At 49.7% G+C, this 17,641-nt stretch overlaps 6 protein-coding genes and 2 non-coding genes across 8 annotated transcripts; 3 read left to right on the top strand and 5 right to left on the bottom strand.

The window, feature by feature from the left end:
- Window positions 1-1,339: 1,339 nt before the first annotated feature.
- On the top strand, window positions 1,340-2,842 carry BO85DRAFT_448537 (heterokaryon incompatibility protein). Its single transcript, XM_025659959.1, has one exon. It carries the CDS (start codon window positions 1,459-1,461, stop codon window positions 2,710-2,712), a length of 1,254 nt encoding a protein of 417 aa, XP_025516425.1. The 5' UTR covers window positions 1,340-1,458; the 3' UTR covers window positions 2,713-2,842.
- A 1,321-nt stretch (window positions 2,843-4,163) lies between these two features.
- On the top strand, window positions 4,164-5,619 carry BO85DRAFT_477175 (putative LaeA-like methyltransferase; the record flags this gene model as incomplete). Its single annotated transcript, XM_025662823.1, has 4 exons — window positions 4,164-4,216; window positions 4,279-4,389; window positions 4,449-4,699; window positions 4,765-5,619. 4 exons carry the CDS (start codon window positions 4,164-4,166, stop codon window positions 5,196-5,198), a joined length of 849 nt encoding a protein of 282 aa, XP_025516424.1. The 3' UTR covers window positions 5,199-5,619.
- Window positions 5,620-5,716: 97 nt separating this feature from the next.
- BO85DRAFT_t131 lies at window positions 5,717-5,789 on the bottom strand. Its single transcript has one exon. It is a non-coding gene; the product is annotated as a tRNA-Thr (tRNA).
- Window positions 5,790-7,062: 1,273 nt separating this feature from the next.
- Window positions 7,063-8,479, top strand: eglD (putative endoglucanase). Its single transcript, XM_025656967.1, has 2 exons — window positions 7,063-8,164; window positions 8,276-8,479. Exons 1-2 carry the CDS (start codon window positions 7,197-7,199, stop codon window positions 8,421-8,423), a joined length of 1,116 nt encoding a protein of 371 aa, XP_025516423.1. The 5' UTR covers window positions 7,063-7,196; the 3' UTR covers window positions 8,424-8,479.
- A 344-nt stretch (window positions 8,480-8,823) lies between these two features.
- On the bottom strand, window positions 8,824-9,957 carry BO85DRAFT_487225 (uncharacterized protein; the record flags this gene model as incomplete). Its single annotated transcript, XM_025663438.1, has 4 exons — window positions 8,824-9,156; window positions 9,229-9,355; window positions 9,417-9,642; window positions 9,708-9,957. 4 exons carry the CDS (start codon window positions 9,955-9,957, stop codon window positions 8,824-8,826), a joined length of 936 nt encoding a protein of 311 aa, XP_025516422.1.
- A 1,374-nt stretch (window positions 9,958-11,331) lies between these two features.
- Window positions 11,332-11,442, bottom strand: BO85DRAFT_t130. The gene has a single exon. It is a non-coding gene; the product is annotated as a tRNA-Leu (tRNA).
- A 352-nt stretch (window positions 11,443-11,794) lies between these two features.
- On the bottom strand, window positions 11,795-13,418 carry BO85DRAFT_448536 (Annexin). Its single transcript, XM_025659958.1, has one exon. It carries the CDS (start codon window positions 13,363-13,365, stop codon window positions 11,845-11,847), a length of 1,521 nt encoding a protein of 506 aa, XP_025516421.1. The 5' UTR covers window positions 13,366-13,418; the 3' UTR covers window positions 11,795-11,844.
- A 526-nt stretch (window positions 13,419-13,944) lies between these two features.
- BO85DRAFT_512666 (putative UDP-glucose,sterol transferase) lies at window positions 13,945-17,233 on the bottom strand (the record flags this gene model as incomplete). The annotated part of the gene is made up of 7 exons (XM_025664669.1): window positions 13,945-14,196; window positions 14,252-14,390; window positions 14,443-14,795; window positions 14,928-15,265; window positions 15,326-16,330; window positions 16,389-17,013; window positions 17,089-17,233. The coding sequence occupies 7 exons, from the start codon at window positions 17,231-17,233 to the stop codon at window positions 13,958-13,960; spliced, it is 2,844 nt and encodes a 947-aa protein (XP_025516420.1). The 3' UTR covers window positions 13,945-13,957.
- Between the last annotated feature and the right edge of the window lie 408 nt (window positions 17,234-17,641).

Below are 17,641 nucleotides of genomic sequence, written 5' to 3'. Positions count from 1 at the left end.
GGCAGGAACCGAGGAACGGAGTTAAACTATTCTTATACCCGAGCATAGCGGAGATTTGCCTGACAAATTAGGAACTAGATTCATCGCTGTACCTGCACTATATCTTTCCATATTCAAGTAACTCCTACTAAGAATGTCCTTCTCACATGGAATAGCAAATAGAAGACATCGATTTGGCCAACTCCTCTGAAAGCCCCAATGTCTATGTCCGAAATTATCGAGGATTCCTATACAGTCGTGCCTCGAGCTCCCTCTGATTGAATGACTAGTACTCTGTCTTAGTGGGCGTAGGAAGCGTTAGATCAAGAGCAGTCACTACTAAGTAGGTTCCACCCACTATGGTCATGCTGCATGCAACTTTTCCCGATTCGGTAAGCCCGCACGGATGCCCGATGAGGGGAAGCCGCGACCGACCACCGTGAGAGTAAGTACTTTCATCGACATACCGCTGTCTGTGGAGAAGCAACGAAGTTCTTAAGTCATGCTGTGCAAGATCTGCAAAGAAGGGCTAGAGGGTATTTGGGACCCCGCAAGAACAAGGCGGCTGAAGATAGACGACAGCGACAAAGAATATGGCAATGGTATGCCCTGCAACGTATATGTTGGCCGTCCGTTCCTTTCTGATACTGACCCTACTCAAGGCCGAGGTAGCCAGTGGGAGCCGGAAAGATGGGTGTTTGGGCATCACCTCACCAGGGAATCCTTTGTGGCATCTATCGAGCAAGGCTGTGTCGTATGCTGCAAATTCGCGCCATTGCAAGATATGGAGAACCTGGACCGGGAAACCCTTAACCCACAATTGGAGGGTGTTGAGTATTTTTCCGTATTCAAGATATTGTTGAAGCCTCGTTGCGTGGAAATGACGGTGTACTATGGTAATATCTCCAGCACCTGTGATATGATTCCGCATGAAGGTATGTGCCAGACATGAAGGCTTATTTGTTCCATGGAATATATTACCCAATCAGGCTGACCTCTGACAATTGTCTTGGTACAAGCTTTAAAGGTTTTGATGAGAATTTGAGCTTTGAAATAGGGGCATCCACTGATGACCAGACAACGTGGGTGTTAATTGAGCGGTGGCTTAATCGATGTCTTCAAGGACATTCGGCTTGCGATGATCAACATGAACTAAACTTTATCCCAAGCCGGCTTTTAGAACTGCAAACAGACAGATTTGATAAAATGTTCCGTCTTGTTGAAAGGCAACATGTCCAGCCCGGAGAGCGCTACATAACACTAAGCCACTGCTGGGGCTCAACGCCATCCAACCCCGACTTGATCTTGTTGGAGGACACATTTCGCAAATTGAAAGAATATCAGCCACTCTCTGTCCTTCCCAAAACATTCAAGCACGCTTTCACTATCATTGAACGGTTGAGATTTCGGTACATATGGATTAACCGTCTCTGTATAGTCCAAGATTCGCCTGAGGACTGGCGAAGCGAATCCGCAGCTATGGGGCAAATATACAAGAATGCATTTCTAGGGATTTCTGCCCTGGGATCAAGCAACGATGCTGATGGCTGCTTTTTCTCCCGAGATTCTGCACAAGTTGTCCCTAGCGTCGTCAACATACGTGTCGATAATTCGAGTGATCCCAAGGCATTCAGGTTTCGCTCAGAAAAGGGTTGGGCTTGGAAAGTAACATTTGATCGAGAACCTTTGCCAAAGCGAGGCTGGACCTTGCAAGAACGTCTTTTATGCCCAAGGGTTTTGCACTTTGGTCGGAAACAAGTTTTTTGGGAATGCAGGGAATGTACCTGCTGCGAAATACAGCCGAACAATGTTTACGAGTACGATGGTTATCGCAACGACAAGAACGATGACAATGGAGATTCTCTGGACAAATCATCTTTATCATCGCCGTCCGTTCAACACAACCACCTTTGGAAACAGCTTCTTGATGCTCCAAAGGTAAGGTACATAGGTGATCCCAGAGACCAGATCTACGTAGATTGGTGCGCAATCGCAATGGTTTTCACGGCTTGCCAGCTTACAGTTCCCTCAGACAAGCTTGTAGCTATTTCTGGCTTGGCAAAAGATGTCCGGAGGCGCCTCAAGGATCTAGGTTATGATGAAGATAATTATCTTGCTGGGCTTTGGCGTCAGAATCTACCCGGGTGTTTGACTTGGAAGGTCTTGGAACCCGGTCGCAGACCTCCTTCGTACCGCGCACCTTCCTGGTCGTGGGCTTCTGTGGACGGTGCTGTTCAGTTGTGCTATCCAGGCACACATTCTGTGCAAAAGAAAACTGCCCTGTCTTTTGCGCTTGTCATCAGCGCCAAATGTATTCCTTGCGGAGAAGATGAGACAGGTCAAGTGGCCAGTGGTACTGTCACATTGAAAGGACCTCTCGCGTCTGCAATGCTCATTCCGAGCGCCATGACTCTTCCGGAAGAGACTGCCATGTCTGTACTGAGCTTTGAAACCCCTGGAGTGGAAGGTCAAAAGCCTACAGTTAGGTATCCGCGAGCTCGGTGCGAGGTGATATTTGACGTCAAGAGTGAGATGTGTGCCGAGATCTACTGCCTGCCAATCGAAGCTCGCCATATGTTCAGGAATTTTTGGGAACTATTTGGTCTAGCCTTAATTCAGACTAAGCGAGACACGTACTCTCGAGTTGGCTACGTCGAAATGCTGCACGAGAGTGAGATGGCTGCAAATAATTTCTTCTCCGATTTTCCGGAGCATACTTGCGTCCTCGAGTGAATATAGGCCAGACTTCTCTACAATCATGATCTCGCCTCATAGTAGGCTTCATCGCTCGTTCTACCAAGGCCCTTCCAGGCATGTTGAAGGTGTGTTGGAGGCGACAGCCGAATCCCACTGGATATAGTAGTAGTAATAGTCGGACTACTTCAATTAATAGAACCTCTGGAATATCTGGAGCAGCTATTTAGATAGTACACCCTGCGTGGCACCAAATCTTCAGCTCCATACGACAATTTCAAATGGCTGGCCAATCCTAATGAAGATCAGAAGTCTCCTACACGGGAAGATTCTACAGTCTGATTTGAATGCTTCTTTTTAGCTACCATAGGCTGGAAGTCTTCGGAATCCGGAGTTTTGATTGTCGCCCTTCTACCGCATAGTTACAATTTACATAAGACTCTATATGAGGTTTTATCTCAAATATCAACTCTAGATCAGGCTACCACTGTAGGCTATACTTTATTATTTATATAGAGACTGAGATTTCCTCTTTTCGGGTATACTAGATAATTTCAATGTTGGGTTCAAAATCCAATGTTCGCTAGACTTATGTCGTTATGTGCCTTCAGGAATATGGGATACTCCTAGCGGAATTCGAAGGTATAGTCGCTAGGATGCCAACAAAGGTATGGGGCCCTCTTCTAGCGCAATTATCGACAACTCCATTGGAAAGCGGGGTAAACTCGACACCCGAGAGCGGCACATAACCCAGCTGGATCGAATGCCGGGTGTGATCTAAGTCATGCGCATCAATGCGGGACTATAATTGTGATCCCAAGCTGCAGCATGCTACTTTCTGCGATGAGACTTTTCAGCTAGACTCGAATACGGGCCTTAGAAGGCGCCACCAGGTGTTGTCCGAGCAGAAATAGTAATACTACACCAGTATTTTGGGTCCATGCTGTCACAGATCCTGGGGGCCTCCTGAAGTGTGCTACACATCAGGCAGACCGACAGTTCATAGAGTTTAGCCGGACTCATGGTGAGCCGGACATCTCCGTGATACGTGGCTATTGATGGGGCACGAGCACAGATCGACACGATTGTGACTGTCTGCCAGGGCAGGGAAATATAGCCGAGATGATCAGTGAACACACTCCGCTGTCGGAACATGTAAACTCGGGCCAAATTATTTAGGTCATCAATGCCGCACCAATCGCTTTGTAATGACGGACTTGTCAGAGTGGCTGACTGAGAGGGGTGCAGGTTGTGACAATTCTTCAGCTCCTGCAGCTACTCCACTGGTTTGGTGGAGCTGAAGAGTCCTCGGTGGCAAATAAGAACCAATAGCCACCTGCAGGTAGATTTCAAGCGATGATGGTAATCAGTAAGGGAATCAAAGATCGAGATCCTGAGTGAGGTCATGTAAGGGGTTTTTGTAGTATAAAAGGTGGGTAGAAGGCCGCTGTCCCTTCAGTGGGTAAACAGAACATCAACAGAACGCAACAATGGCTGCTCAGGACAAATATTGCTTCGAAAGAGATAAGAAAGAATCGGAGAGGTATGGTCCTACACATAGAAATTGTTCATGGATAGTCGTGCAGTTCTCCAATGCCACTCTAGGCTGGATGCACAGCACCACGTGCTCGTCCGAACCAGCGGGAATACCCTCATTCATCCTTCAATTCCAGTCGAAGACATCCGTTCTGTTGCAGATATAGCTACTGGGACTGGGTGAGTCTCTCATCTCAGTGCAGGGTCCAGGTTACCAAACTAACCTGTAAACCGCGCAGCATTTGGCTGCGAGATCTGAAGAAATCGCTGGATACACCTCAAGTCGATCGCTACTACCATGGATTCGATATCTCATCCGAGCAATTTCCTGAGAACCCAGGAACGATCCAATTCAGTGTTCAAGATCTGACTGTCCCATTCCCTCAAGAACATTGGGGACGATATGACTTGGTACATGTTCGTCTTCTAGTCGCTGCTCTTGAGGAACCTGACTACAAAGCTGCGATCGCAAATATCTCCAAAATATTGAGTATGGAAGACCCTGCATATGCACATTGCAAATTTTTCCTTGGCTCGACACTAATATGACTGCAGAGCGCGGAGGTTACCTCCAATGGGAAGAAATCGACGCTGAAACCTACCTCACAAAAGGCTATCCGGTGCTCAGTGAGCTTTATCGCTGTTTTGACTATGGACTTACAGCCGAGGGCAAATGCTTTCGGGCTTCAGCTAAGATATATGAAGAGACTCGGGCAGCTGGATTCGTGGGTGTAGAGCGACTGTGCTATGGTTCACACAAGATTTCTGATCTGCGCTATGATGTCGAGGAGAGACTTACTGCGATCATCAGAACACTTTATGCTTTCCTTTTGCTGAGATCTAAGCAGGTCGATACCGCAGAGGTCGCATCGCAAGAGGCAGAGAAACTTGCTGAAAAGCATCGGCGTCAGTGCGCGGAGGGAAATTCCCCGCCCCTGAAGTTAATGAGGGTTGTGGGTCAAAAGCCTTTGTATCGGCCATCGCTGTAGGCGAGGGTAGAGGTTGGTGTGTTGGTCGTTGCTAGTATCTTGTGATTAAACCTCTTGCTGGTACTTCTCATTATGTGCCTCTCTCTTTCGATGACCTCGACTTAGAATGAGCAAAATATGGTCTTCGTTTGGGAGGGAGAGTAGATCTATGAACTGTAAGTACCAGACAGGATCGACTCGATCAGAATTCATACATCATTAGTATGAAGTACAGAAAAGCAGATTATGCGAGGCATCAAGTGCAGGATTATCATCGGATTTGCCTACTTCACCTACTTAACATCCCTGTTTGATGGCTGCGGTGGAGAGCAGGGCACCGTGGCAGACCTGCTCACAGTTGAGGAGAAAGTATTATTACACCTATAGCGTGCATAGTTACATTGCATAATTCAATTGACTAATGCTGAAGGAATGCAAAAGGAAAAAAAAAAAAAAAAAAAAAAAAAAAAAAAAAAAAAAAAAAAAAAAAAAAAAAAAAAAAAAAAAAAAAAAAAAAAAAAAAAGAAAAGAAAAAGAAATGCTCCCACGCGGATTCGAACCGCGGACCTCATGATTACTAGTCATGCGCTCTACCAACTGAGCCATAGGAGCTGATTGGTTGAAGTCTGTGTTGTAAATTTGTCTTATATCCTACTATTTGGTATTCTTGCCCATCTGGCCATGTTTGTACAGTTGAAATGGCAGTTTCACAAATAGAAGCTATCATACATCTTCATTATCAATAACATGGATCAAAATAATATAATGGGGCGCGATATTGGGCGTATCACAACGTCTACGTCTCGTGTTCGTTGCTCAAAGCAGCTCACTATGTAAAGTATCCCTAGGCACATAGTACCGGACCTTTGCCCTGCAATAATCTCATTTGGACACCACCTCACTTTGGGGTGGGAAAATAATCGCTAGATCATCAAAAGGGTCCATCTCCTACAAGAATAAGACCACTACGGATGATAGCCCGCTCTTATCCAACCACGGGCCGTCTACAGGTACTTTGTTCCAGCCGTCCCTTATTGTACATGATCGTAGATTAACTTTTATTAAGAATCGCTCATAATGGGAACGATTTGCTTTAGTGAGTATTATGTACACAATGCTGAGGCTGTGCTATCTGCCCCATATGCGGATGAAGGATTATTACCAATTTACCCGGATTGGCTGGCAGTCGTTCTGCAACAGGCTATCAGCCGAGACCTGAGATCCATCAGCGGCAAGTCGTTCACCAACACTGCCGTTTCATGAACAGGGTCCTTGTGAACACCCTCTGAGCACACACGGAGATTGAACAATCCCTTGACTGGATTTCTAATTGACCAGGGGCTAATATACATCAATCCTTAGAATATAGGGCAAGTTCTTGGAACCAGCGACACCGTTTAGGCCAAAGTCCCCACCCTGGAAGCTGACAGAAAGCTTTTGCAGCAAGAAGCCAAGGCCGCAACAAGATTAAGGTCCGACATGCTTAAGGCTAAACGCCGGGGATTTTCCCGGATTGGCCGTTGAGCCAGCTACTGGTCTGACTATCACAGTATGAGGGGGTGTCTGAGAGTAAGACTAGCCAGGCCAAGAAGAGGGACATGACCCGTGTCTCTCCCTCTACGCGCCTGCAAAATGAAGCCAAGGCGCCGCTGTAGCAGTGGTCCTTGGCAACCGGCGGATGGCCTGGTAATGCACTCCGCCAGGGTCCAGTTGACCCCGTTCTGTGGAGCGTGGATCGCGGCCGGATCGCATTAAGATGAAACGTCTGGCTTGGCAGGGCCCGCATCTCCTTCGCCGCTCAACCGGTATCCCATCACCATTCCCCTGCCAGGGCCCTGATATAAAACACTCTCTGCGAACCTGCTGTTCAATCTTCTCCCCAAGCATTCTTTTCATCAGCCAGGATAGCTGTACATTCTTTTTTCTTACTTTCTCATCTGCGAACTACGTTCCCTTCCTTTCTACCACACATTCATTCTTTAACCCTAACTTCAAATCACCTTCATTTCACCTACCACTATGAAGACTACCACCTACAGTTTGCTCGCTCTGGCAGCGGCTTCCAAGCTGGCCTCCGCCCACACCACCGTCCAGGCCGTCTGGATCAACGGCGAGGACCAGGGTCTCGGTAACACCGACGATGGCTACATCCGCTCTCCCCCCAGCAACAGCCCCGTCACCGACGTCACCTCCACCGACATGACCTGCAACGTCAACGGTGACCAGGCTGCTTCCAAGACCCTCTCCGTCAAGGCCGGTGACGTTGTCACCTTTGAGTGGCACCACAGCGACCGCTCCGACTCTGACGACATCATCGCCTCCTCCCACAAGGGTCCCGTCCAGGTCTACATGGCCCCGACGGCCAAGGGCTCCAACGGCAACAACTGGGTCAAGATCGCTGAGGATGGATACCACAAGAGCTCCGATGAGTGGGCCACCGACATCCTGATCGCCAACAAGGGCAAGCACAACATCACCGTTCCCGACGTTCCGGCCGGTAACTACCTCTTCCGCCCTGAGATCATCGCCCTCCACGAGGGTAACCGCGAGGGTGGTGCCCAGTTCTACATGGAGTGTGTCCAGTTCAAGGTCACCTCCGACGGCTCCAACGAGCTTCCCTCCGGTGTCTCCATCCCCGGTGTCTACACCGCCACTGACCCCGGTATCCTCTTCGACATCTACAACTCCTTCGACAGCTACCCCATCCCCGGCCCGGATGTCTGGGATGGCTCCAGCTCTGGCTCCTCCAGCTCCGGATCTTCTTCCGCTGCTGTCTCCTCGGCTGCTGCTGCTACCACCTCTGCCGTCGCTGCCACCACCCCCGCTACCCAGGCTGCCGTTGAGGTCTCTTCCTCTGCTGCTGCTGCTGCTACCACCGAAGCTGCCGCTCCCGTCGTCAGCTCTGCTGCCCCTGTCCAGCAGGCCACCTCCGCTGTGACCAGCCAGGCCCAGGCCGCCCCCACCACCTTCGCCACCTCTTCCAAGAAGTCCTCCAAGACTGCCTGCAAGAACAAGACCAAGTCCAACTCCCAGGTTGCTGCTGCTACCTCCAGTGTCGTTGCCCCCGCTGCTACTTCTAGCGTCGTTCCCGTTGTCAGTGCCAGCGCTAGCGCTTCCGCCGGCGGTGTTGCTAAGCAGTACGAGCGCTGCGGTGGTATCGACCACACTGGCCCTACTACTTGCGAGAGCGGCTCTGTCTGCAAGAAGTGGAACCCTTACTACTACCAGTGCGTTGCGTCCCAGTAAATCAAGCATCGATTTGCTGTGATTCGAGGATTGGTTTGGATCTAAGTCGAGTCGAGCTCGATATGGGGAGGGAAGAGATTTAGTTGTTGGGTGGATGTGGATGTAACCAGCAATTAGGTCTTAGTTGAACAATAGAAACATTTTAATCAAAGCACGACAGTAGCTCATATTGGTTGTAGTAGGAAGTGATTTTGACGGCTCACTTCGACCAAGAGTGGTTTTGACTTCTCACTCCGATCATTAACTAATCGATTTAGAAGACATATTACTCGAGACAGGACAGATCGCTATCGCTTGGAACGTAGTAAACCAAACGCTAAACAGAGACAGACATAGCAGAACACCAAACATAAATAGAAAACATAGAAAGATTCCAAAATCATCAATAGAAGCAACACCATCACATCCCCTCCTCGCGGCTCTTCACCAAAAACGAACAAATACCCCAATAAACCTTCAAGAACTCATCTCGATCTTCCACCTTCAGCAGATCATACTCTCTGGTTCCCTTCATGACTAGCTTGTCCTCCATGCGTCTGCCTTGCCGCAGATCTTCAAAGTAGGTATGTGGCGCCTCGGCCCGAGTAACCCGGTACTTGGAGAGATTAGCCGTAATGCAGAAAGACACGTATGGATCGCGCTTCTGGCCCTGTTCATATTTCACAGCCATGGGTAGGAGAAGGCATGAAAATAAGTTGTTACGGGCTTGTCTCTTGGATAGGGCGTATGTGTCCTATATGATGTTTCATATTAGTTATTGTATGCTGAGTAGGTATGTAGGTTATGAGTAGGAGGAAGGGCATACCAAAAGCACGACTAAGGGACATTGTCTCCATTTGTCGTCAGGGCAAAATATTCCGCCGTCGCAGAGGAGAACACCCTTCATGTTTAACTTGGCGAGATTGTATGGGATAGAATATTTGTCGATGATGCTGTTATGGTTTGAACATTAGTTGCTGCTCTTCATTTGTTGTGGATGGCAGTGACCCTTACAAGTTTGCCCTGAAGATGTCCATACGGAGACCGAGGATGCTCAAGGTGGAGTCGATGGTGGGTGGGACATAGTCACAGTCCTTGTCCAAGTCGTGGATCCAGGATAAGGTGAGAAAAATGGTAAGGATATCATTCTTCCTTATTGGGGACTCGTGCGGTTTATAGTGGTAGTCCAAGATTTCTTGCTTGCTGGGGGTGATGAAATCTTCGTTCAGCTTTGCAAAAGCTGTGCGGTCAAATATGTTAGCTATTATCTAGTCAGTTGTCTTTATCATAAGGAGGATGGCATACATTTGAGAATCTTTTCGTCGGTAGGAAAAGATTTCCCAAGTAGGTCGATGGGAGTGACATTCTTTTCGGAGACACAGTTGAGAGCGTGCACTTGCTCATTCGTCCAGTACTTCCCTCTTTGATAGAAGAAACTGCGTGGATAGATTCTTTTGGTGGGTTGAATGGTAGTCTTCACTGCGGGTGCAGGAGCGACTGGGAGATCAGCAGCAGATGACTGCGCAGTGGCAACATGCATGTTGGGGTACTGCATAGTGTCTCTTTGGCTGTGGGTTTGTTCCACAAATGGAAAGTATAAGGTGAGGGTAGAATATAGTGATAGGAATTTGTCGAACATAACAAATTTGAAAGAAGTTGCTTGTGCTGAGGGTGTATAGTGGAGTCTGAATTCTTAGCAGAGAGTTGCAGACGGAGACAGCAGGGGGTTACAGCTGTGGGATTCCTGCGACTTATGTTCCCGCTGGCTAAAAAGTCTTCAGCTGTGTCGACGATGCCAGAATACCGTCATACACTGGAGAACATGCTTTGAGGAATGATTCACGTTATACAACAGGTCGGAGCCCTGGACCATGGATAGCGCCCAGAGGGGCGCGGCGGTCCGTATGTGTGCGTCTCGAGTTTCGAGGGACATGTTACACTTGCAGCAGGGTTTTATAGCTCTTTATGTCTCGAAATGTATCCCCTTTCAGTTCTCGCATTTTAAGACTTATATGGAGGAAATTCCCGGATTAAACCAATTATAGTAGATTTGACAGACTGTAGGGAATTTATCGAACAAAGGGAATTAGTATATTGACATGTCGAGAAAGACTCTTTGTTCGGATCGACAATGGTATTGTCCATGAAGCGTAATATAACACGGTACGATAAGATGAGATATTATCGCCTGTAAAGGTTTAGGGCTGAAGTATAGAGATGAACGGTGATTGGAGTGACTTCTACTCAACCAGGGCACAGTAGTACCCAGCCTCAGAGATGGAAATGGTAGCCATGCGCCACGTGGACGTCAGGTTCGGGGGGTCAATTCCGGAGCCTGCGTCATTATTTTAGCTACATTGTATAGAGCAACAAGATTAGCTTACGTTGATACTTTCATCCATTAGTCTGTAGGATGGCAGCACTATACATAGATCTGGATAGGTCAATGGTGTGATGATGGGTCTGATAAAATGCAGGGATGGAGCTAACCGGGCTACTTCATTGACTTGGGCACTTTCAAGGAGATTTTGATGTCAAAGGTGTATGCATGAGGATGGAAGCTAAGACAGCATAGAGTATAAAGACTAAAATGACAAGGGCTTGGCTAACTATATATACAGGGGGACGAGACTTTTTTTACGGACGTAGGCGCGTATCGTTGCGGCACCTGATATTGTGTCTAATGACAAGAGGCATGAACGAATCGGCAAGTCCCACGGGATGATGTGGGAAAGAAATGCTACTAGAGGTGCGGATGTGATGACCAAGGGTAGGAGGTTTCGGAGTTAGCCTGGCCAGTGTGCTAATTAGATGCGAAAGAACGGACTCAGCGGTCGCTTCATCAAGAAGAATCCCAAAACAGAAGATAAAACCATACATAAGGAAGGAAAACGCAGCGAGGCGGCAGTAGCAAAAAGACAAAAAGAAGTGACAAGGGTGGGATTCGAACCCACGCCATCTTACGATGACCAGGAAGCTCGGAAGCTGACTGTTAAGGTGAACCTTAACCTGGCGCCTTGGACCGCTCGGCCACCTTGCCGCTGTTATGGTAATGGCTTTTACTTATAATACATAAGGGCCGCAAAGCATACTATCACCGTAACACGCTCAGTCTCAGGAATAGCTGAGCTGGGTCCATTGTATTAAGCATTATTTAAATATCTGGGTATGTATATCTACTTAGACTTGCATCTAATCGGTCTATTCGGCATCATGGACTGCTTCACAATGTCAGATTGGATCGTATCCGAATCTTCTTCCTCGGCATAGTACCATTCCCTTGCAGGTCATTCAGGATATATATTGCTCGTCACTACGGCTTCAACAAGCCTAATACTGAAAGACTAGTACACCAGCACATCGAAGTAAAGACCTCATGATCATCTCATTGGTAATAAAAAAGCCACCATTCAACATACACCATTAAAAATAGAAATTATCATTAATGAGAGCAAACCGCCATCATCGCATCCTCAAAATCCCCACCCGAAACATAACTCTTCACCAATGAGCGCATATTCCCTCCCATCGTTCCCTTCACCCTCGCGAAGTACTCCGGATTCCAATGCAACCTGACAGTCCAATACACCAGCCTCTTCTCATTAACCCCATTGGACCCAAAGAAACACTCCTTCAAAGTTGCACCATGGAATGAGACCGGATCCCTCGCTACCCGCAACATCGTAACCAGCGCATCCTCCAAATGCCCCGAAAACTCACTTCGAATGACCTTCTCAAGAGAGACATGATACATCCTCTCGAACTCCCCAGCCAACACATTCAACCTCTCATCGGACGAGTTCATGAAGATACCGAAAAGAGCGACCTCGTCTGTTCCCATCTTCCCAGCGGTTACACGGTGGAGTTCTCTCACGTCGGTATCCACGCCGCGCGGATCAAAGGGAGTTCCCGGTTCGGGGCGACTCGCGTTGAGAAGCATCACGAAGAACCGCTCTGTCTTCCCGCTCAGTTCACCCTTGATGTCATCCAGAAGCGACTTGTGGTATTTGTCCCGGTAGGCGCGCTGAATGGCGTGCAGATCAGCATTGCTCCGTCCTAGAAGGACATCGTTTAATCCCTTTTCGTTCGTACCCAGCCCGCTCATCGCGTCGTGGAGGTACGTAATATCTGATTCCAATGGTCCTGTGGCGAGCGAAACGAGAATGGTCTCGAACGATCCCGAGGTCTCGGACTTCAGGTCCTTGGTTAGGGATCGGTTGTGCATCTTTTCGTAGGTGTGGCGGATAAGCGCCATTCGATTGGGGTCGGTAGTGCTAGTCAGGACGCGAATGAGCGCTTTTTCGTCCGTTCCGAAGCCCTTCATGGCTTTGCGGAGAGCTTCAGCTTCGTTGGATGCTGTCCCTGGGGCAAGGAAGGTAGGGTCATAGCCGGGGGAGGGACGGGAGGGCATGGGGCCTTGTTGTGGGGGATAGTTGGGGTAGGGTCCGCCTGCCCCTGCAGGTCCCATCATCGGTGGTGGTTGTTGGCCTGGAGGGCCCGGAGGGAAGGATTGGTATTGCTGTTGCGGCGCATTCGGGTAATCTGGCTGAGGAGGATGCCCTTGTGGATAGCTCTGCTGGGATGGAGGGCCTTGATGCGGATATCCCATGCCCTGCTGTGGTGGTGGGTATGAAGGATACGGACCAGGCTGCTGGGGATGTTGGCCGCTCATGGGAGGTGGGTATGGAGAGGCACCCTGTGGTGGGTGTTGCTGCTGAGGAGGGTATGGTGATTGTGTTTGCTGTGGATGATGACCGGCCATTGGAGGTGGGTATGAACCGTGCTGTTGAGGCGGCTGATGAGCGCTTGGACTTTGCTGGTAGGGGCCTGGACCCTGCGGGGGATATTGTGGATATTGTTGGTGCTGGCCATACTGTCCCTGCGGCGGCGGGTACTGTCCTGCAGGGGGATATTGATTATAGCCCTGAGGCGGACCCTGTCCGTAAGGTTGCTGATATGACATGGTTCTTCTCTCTTTCAAATCACTGCAGATTGAGGATGAAAACAGTGGTTAATGATGACGATGAAGTGAGATTGAGGAAGTGGGGGTGTGCGACGTTAAGTATCTGACTGCTGAAGCTTACAGACGGGCGCAGCCACAGGGACGGAAATGAAGAGCGACAGCACAGCCACTAAGGGACCAAGTGAATGGTTTGATTGGGCTGACCCGAGGAGCAGAGTTCACGAAGGAACGGTTCAAGTGGGGGGGAAGTGGCTGAGCGGAGTGAATATCTGCCATGGAAGGCCCCAAGGACGGATAGTGGTAATTTCCTGATCGGGAAAGTCAGATGCCTGACAGACCGATGCGAGGTGAGATTTCTGTGGCTAGCGAGGCTGACAGCATGCAGGATGCTAACTACTTGAGTTCCGGAAGAACGAGCCCTGCTGTACAGAAATGATCCGAAAGTCTCCTATCTTATCAATCACATATCGCGAAGAACCGTTATCAGTTATCGACACCTAGTATACATTTGTTTTTACATAGCTATACACCAAGGACTGGAATTTACATCAAACGGAAAAAATCACAGTAATAATACATCGGGTATATCTGCCTACGAACCATGATGCCCATGCTCATGCTCGCGCTCACTCATATGTCCCAGCCCCGCCCTCTGCAACTCGTGCCACTTCTGGATCACCGCAGATCGTTCTTGCGTTGTAGCCGCACACATCTCCTCAATACCCTGCTGCATACGCGAAGCTAGAATATCTTTCGTTTTACTCTGCGAGAGTGAGTTGCGGAGACTCTTGTGCATCCCTTCCAGTGGGTAGCCTGCCAAACCCCAGAGGCCTAAGTAGGTTTCAGTTAGCTCTGACATCGCCAGTTTTGTCGAGGAGAAACTCACCAGCAGTAGGTTTGAGAAAGACACCACCTACGCCCTTTCCGATACCTGTCAGCAATCCCTTTGCACCAGACTTTTCTATCCCGACCACAGGCTGTGTGACAAGTCCAGTAATGCCGTTGTAGAATCCATGCGTGAATTCCTATACTCATCAGCAACCTCATCTCATTTTTCCGGAAACCCAGAGAACATACCGTCCCAGCAGCGCGGAACCCGCTCCTCACTCCAAGCACTCGTGGCGAATCCTCCACTAAGGTATCATGATACAGTTTGGGGGCATTGTGAAACCCCTTCGTCAGACTCAAGGTCAGATCTGTAGGCAATTTTATAAGCCAGTTCGCAATATGCTTTGTCGCACGGGCGCTATGATACGACGTCTCAGCTAGGATCTCCTTTGTATGAGACATTTCCCTCGTTCGCAAACGAGTAATGGTTCGCTCGAGATCAAGCTCCGCGCCCATATCATCATCCGTTGTGTCGAACGCCTCGGTGTCAGAGCTGCTTGTGTGCGGGCTGGATGATTCACCACCGCTGGGGCTGTTGGTGGCTCCGTCTACATTCTGCTGTCGGTCGGGAATGGCCTGATCTCGGCTTATATCTTCCCCAGCGGAGTGGTAGGCTTCGTCGGATTCGATTGAACCTCGAGAGTTCTCGTTGAAGGAAGGTTGCTCGCGTTCACCATTCTCATATTGGTTCTGATCCGCCGTTACCGAGTGTTGGTTGTCACCATTCGGGATCATATCAGCCCCGACGCCCGAATCGAGAGATGTCTCTGTTCGCCCACGGCGGTGGCGGTGAAAGGACGATTTATCGAGATAGGACAGATGAAGCTCTTTCTTCCAATCATGTTTGTGGTGGAGTCGACGTTCATGTGTTGTCGAGAATATGCCTCGCATTCCGCTAGGCGCCTCCGCGATGCTGGTGACGAAATCCGAGACGATACCATAGAGAACCTCCGCACCGGCTGACAATGGTCCCCGAGGATCTCGATTGGTGTCGTATTCGCGTGACCGATATCTACATCCTCCGTTAGTCACAGACCCTGGATGCACAAGAGATAAACTGCACAGAACATACAGGACAACATTCCGCGGACTAATCAAGCCAGTCTCCACCAACACCGCCGCAGCAAATGTGCTCAGCTTGATATGTGAAAGCTTCACCCACCACACAGCTGGCCGATTCGGACAGATAGAGCACCGCATAGTCTGCACATCTAGATGTTGATAAAAGCTAGCAGCAGCATTTTGCACCCCCCGCTCCTTACGCATATCTCTTCCGATTTCTTTCGCCTTTTCTAACGTCTCTGGCTCAAGCGCTTGCTTAATCGCTTTCGTTAGCTTCTCCACCGTTAGCTGCTTATGCGGGATAGGCAGCGGGCCAGCGCCAGCGCGAGCCACGATCGAGCCCCAGAACGGCTGATCGCCGAAAAAGGGGATGATGATAGTCGGGCGACCTAGTACTAGCCCGGCGGCTGTGGTGCCCGCTCCGCCGTGATGAATAACGCAGGACACGTGTTGGAAGAGCCAGTCGTGTGGACATTTGTCGATCATGAAGATGTTCTCTGGGATTTCGTCTTCGTCTGCTCCGAGGTTACCCCATCCTTTGGAGACGACCGCCCGTTGCCCGCTTTCGCGGATGGCCTGGAAGACTTTCTTCGTTAGTGAGCCCGGATTGTCTACGACAATGGATCCAAAGCCGACATATATTGGAGGAGGGCCGGATTCGAGGAAGTTGGCCAGATCGTCGGGGGGTGTGTAGTCTGAGGCGGTAGAGAGAAACGAGAAGCCGGTGATGTCTATGTTATCTCCCCAGTCTCCGGGTTTTGGGAGGAGAGCTGGTGACCACAGATAAGTGTATGGGATGCGCAATCGGTGTGCGATACTCGGTGCCCGAATAGCGTCTAACGGGTCCAGCCCGAGTTCGCGCTTTCGGAAAGAGTTGATCAGATCTCCCAGGCCTTCCCACATGAGGATCTCGACAATGGCATACGAAGCAAAATTAGCAGCGGAGGGCTTCGTGTTTTTCGTGCGGATAGTCGCCAGCGGATGAGGGAAAGACTGTGTTGCCGACCAGGGCATTCTACAGCCATTTGATCAGCTCATTGAATCATCTTGGATTTTGAAAGGGGGATACGCACGTAAACATCATATTCAACGGAATACCCAACTTCTCAGCGCAGCTCAAGTGCACAAAACTCGGCGGATTCGCAATAATAGCATCCGCCACGAACGGCATCGTACGATAATCCGCCGTCTCACTCCACGGATCATCCGGAATATGATGCATCCCGGTCCCATCACCCGTCTCGTAGCACGAGCGCCAACAACCCGAGAAGATGGCCTTCATTTCGCGTCTCCGGCGCGGGATAGCTCCACTACGCAAGGTACTCATATGCGGCATCAAGCCCGGATTCCGCACCATGAACGCCATCAACTCGGCCGGATCACCGCCGATATCGAAGAACTCGAGACCCGAATGCTCGATAGATTCACGAAAGGCGAGATGCGTAGCGAGACGGACGCGGTGACCGTGGGATTTGAGGATTTTGCCTAGCGCAATGAAGGGTTGTACGTCGCCACGGGAGCCGACGACTTGGATGACAATGTTGAGTTTAAGGGCGCAGGGGGGTTTCCCGTCTTCGACGAGGCAGACAGATGGCTTGCGATCTTCTCGGAGGGGTTCGGGCTGTTGTTGGAGGTGTTTGATGATTTTTGATACCCAGGGTTTGCGTTCGCGGATCTTGATGTCCAGGCGGCCATCGTCTAGTGGAATGCATGATAGTTAGTAGCTGGGATTGAAGGAAGTGTGAGATTTAGAGGGATAGACAATGTGCGCACCCATTACCCGGACTCCTGTATTCAGGCCCTTCTCATGATAATGCGCGCGCCGAGGAGTCCGCCCATGACCTGCGCTGTTGGTGGTTTGTTGAGCAATGTGCTCGTCCGGCCAGTCGTCGGCCGTTGGGCCATCTTGATGCGGCATCTCTGCTAGCAGAGATAGACGGAGTCGACCATGTGCGGCCAATAGGAAAAGTTGAGACTTTCGTTGATGTGTTCAAGGACAATCGATGAGGAACTAGAACTAAATGATTGCGGAAAGAAAGAACAGCCGCAAGCAAAAAAATACAGAGCAAAAAGTGTGGACAGTTGATGTCAAAAGGAACCCTGGCGGAGGCTCGGCTGGTGACGCCATAGTCGAAATGCTTCATGGCAGAGCAACAAGGGAGACCCACGGATGATCGCATGGGCGAACCAGTGGAGCCTGCCCTTTTCAGGGTTCAAGCTGCCTTTGTCCCTCCCAAGAATTGGCCTAGGCTAGGCTCTTGCGTCTTTTCTCGGGGCTCGTCCTTTTCGCTCAACGTACACTTCAGTAGTCTGCCCATTCTGAAGC

This window comes from Aspergillus piperis (genome assembly GCF_003184755.1).
Source record: "Aspergillus piperis CBS 112811 unplaced genomic scaffold BO85scaffold_7, whole genome shotgun sequence".
Classification (NCBI taxonomy): domain Eukaryota; kingdom Fungi; phylum Ascomycota; class Eurotiomycetes; order Eurotiales; family Aspergillaceae; genus Aspergillus; species Aspergillus piperis.
Note: the sequence above shows the minus strand (reverse complement) of the source record. Positions and strands in the feature narration are given on the sequence as shown.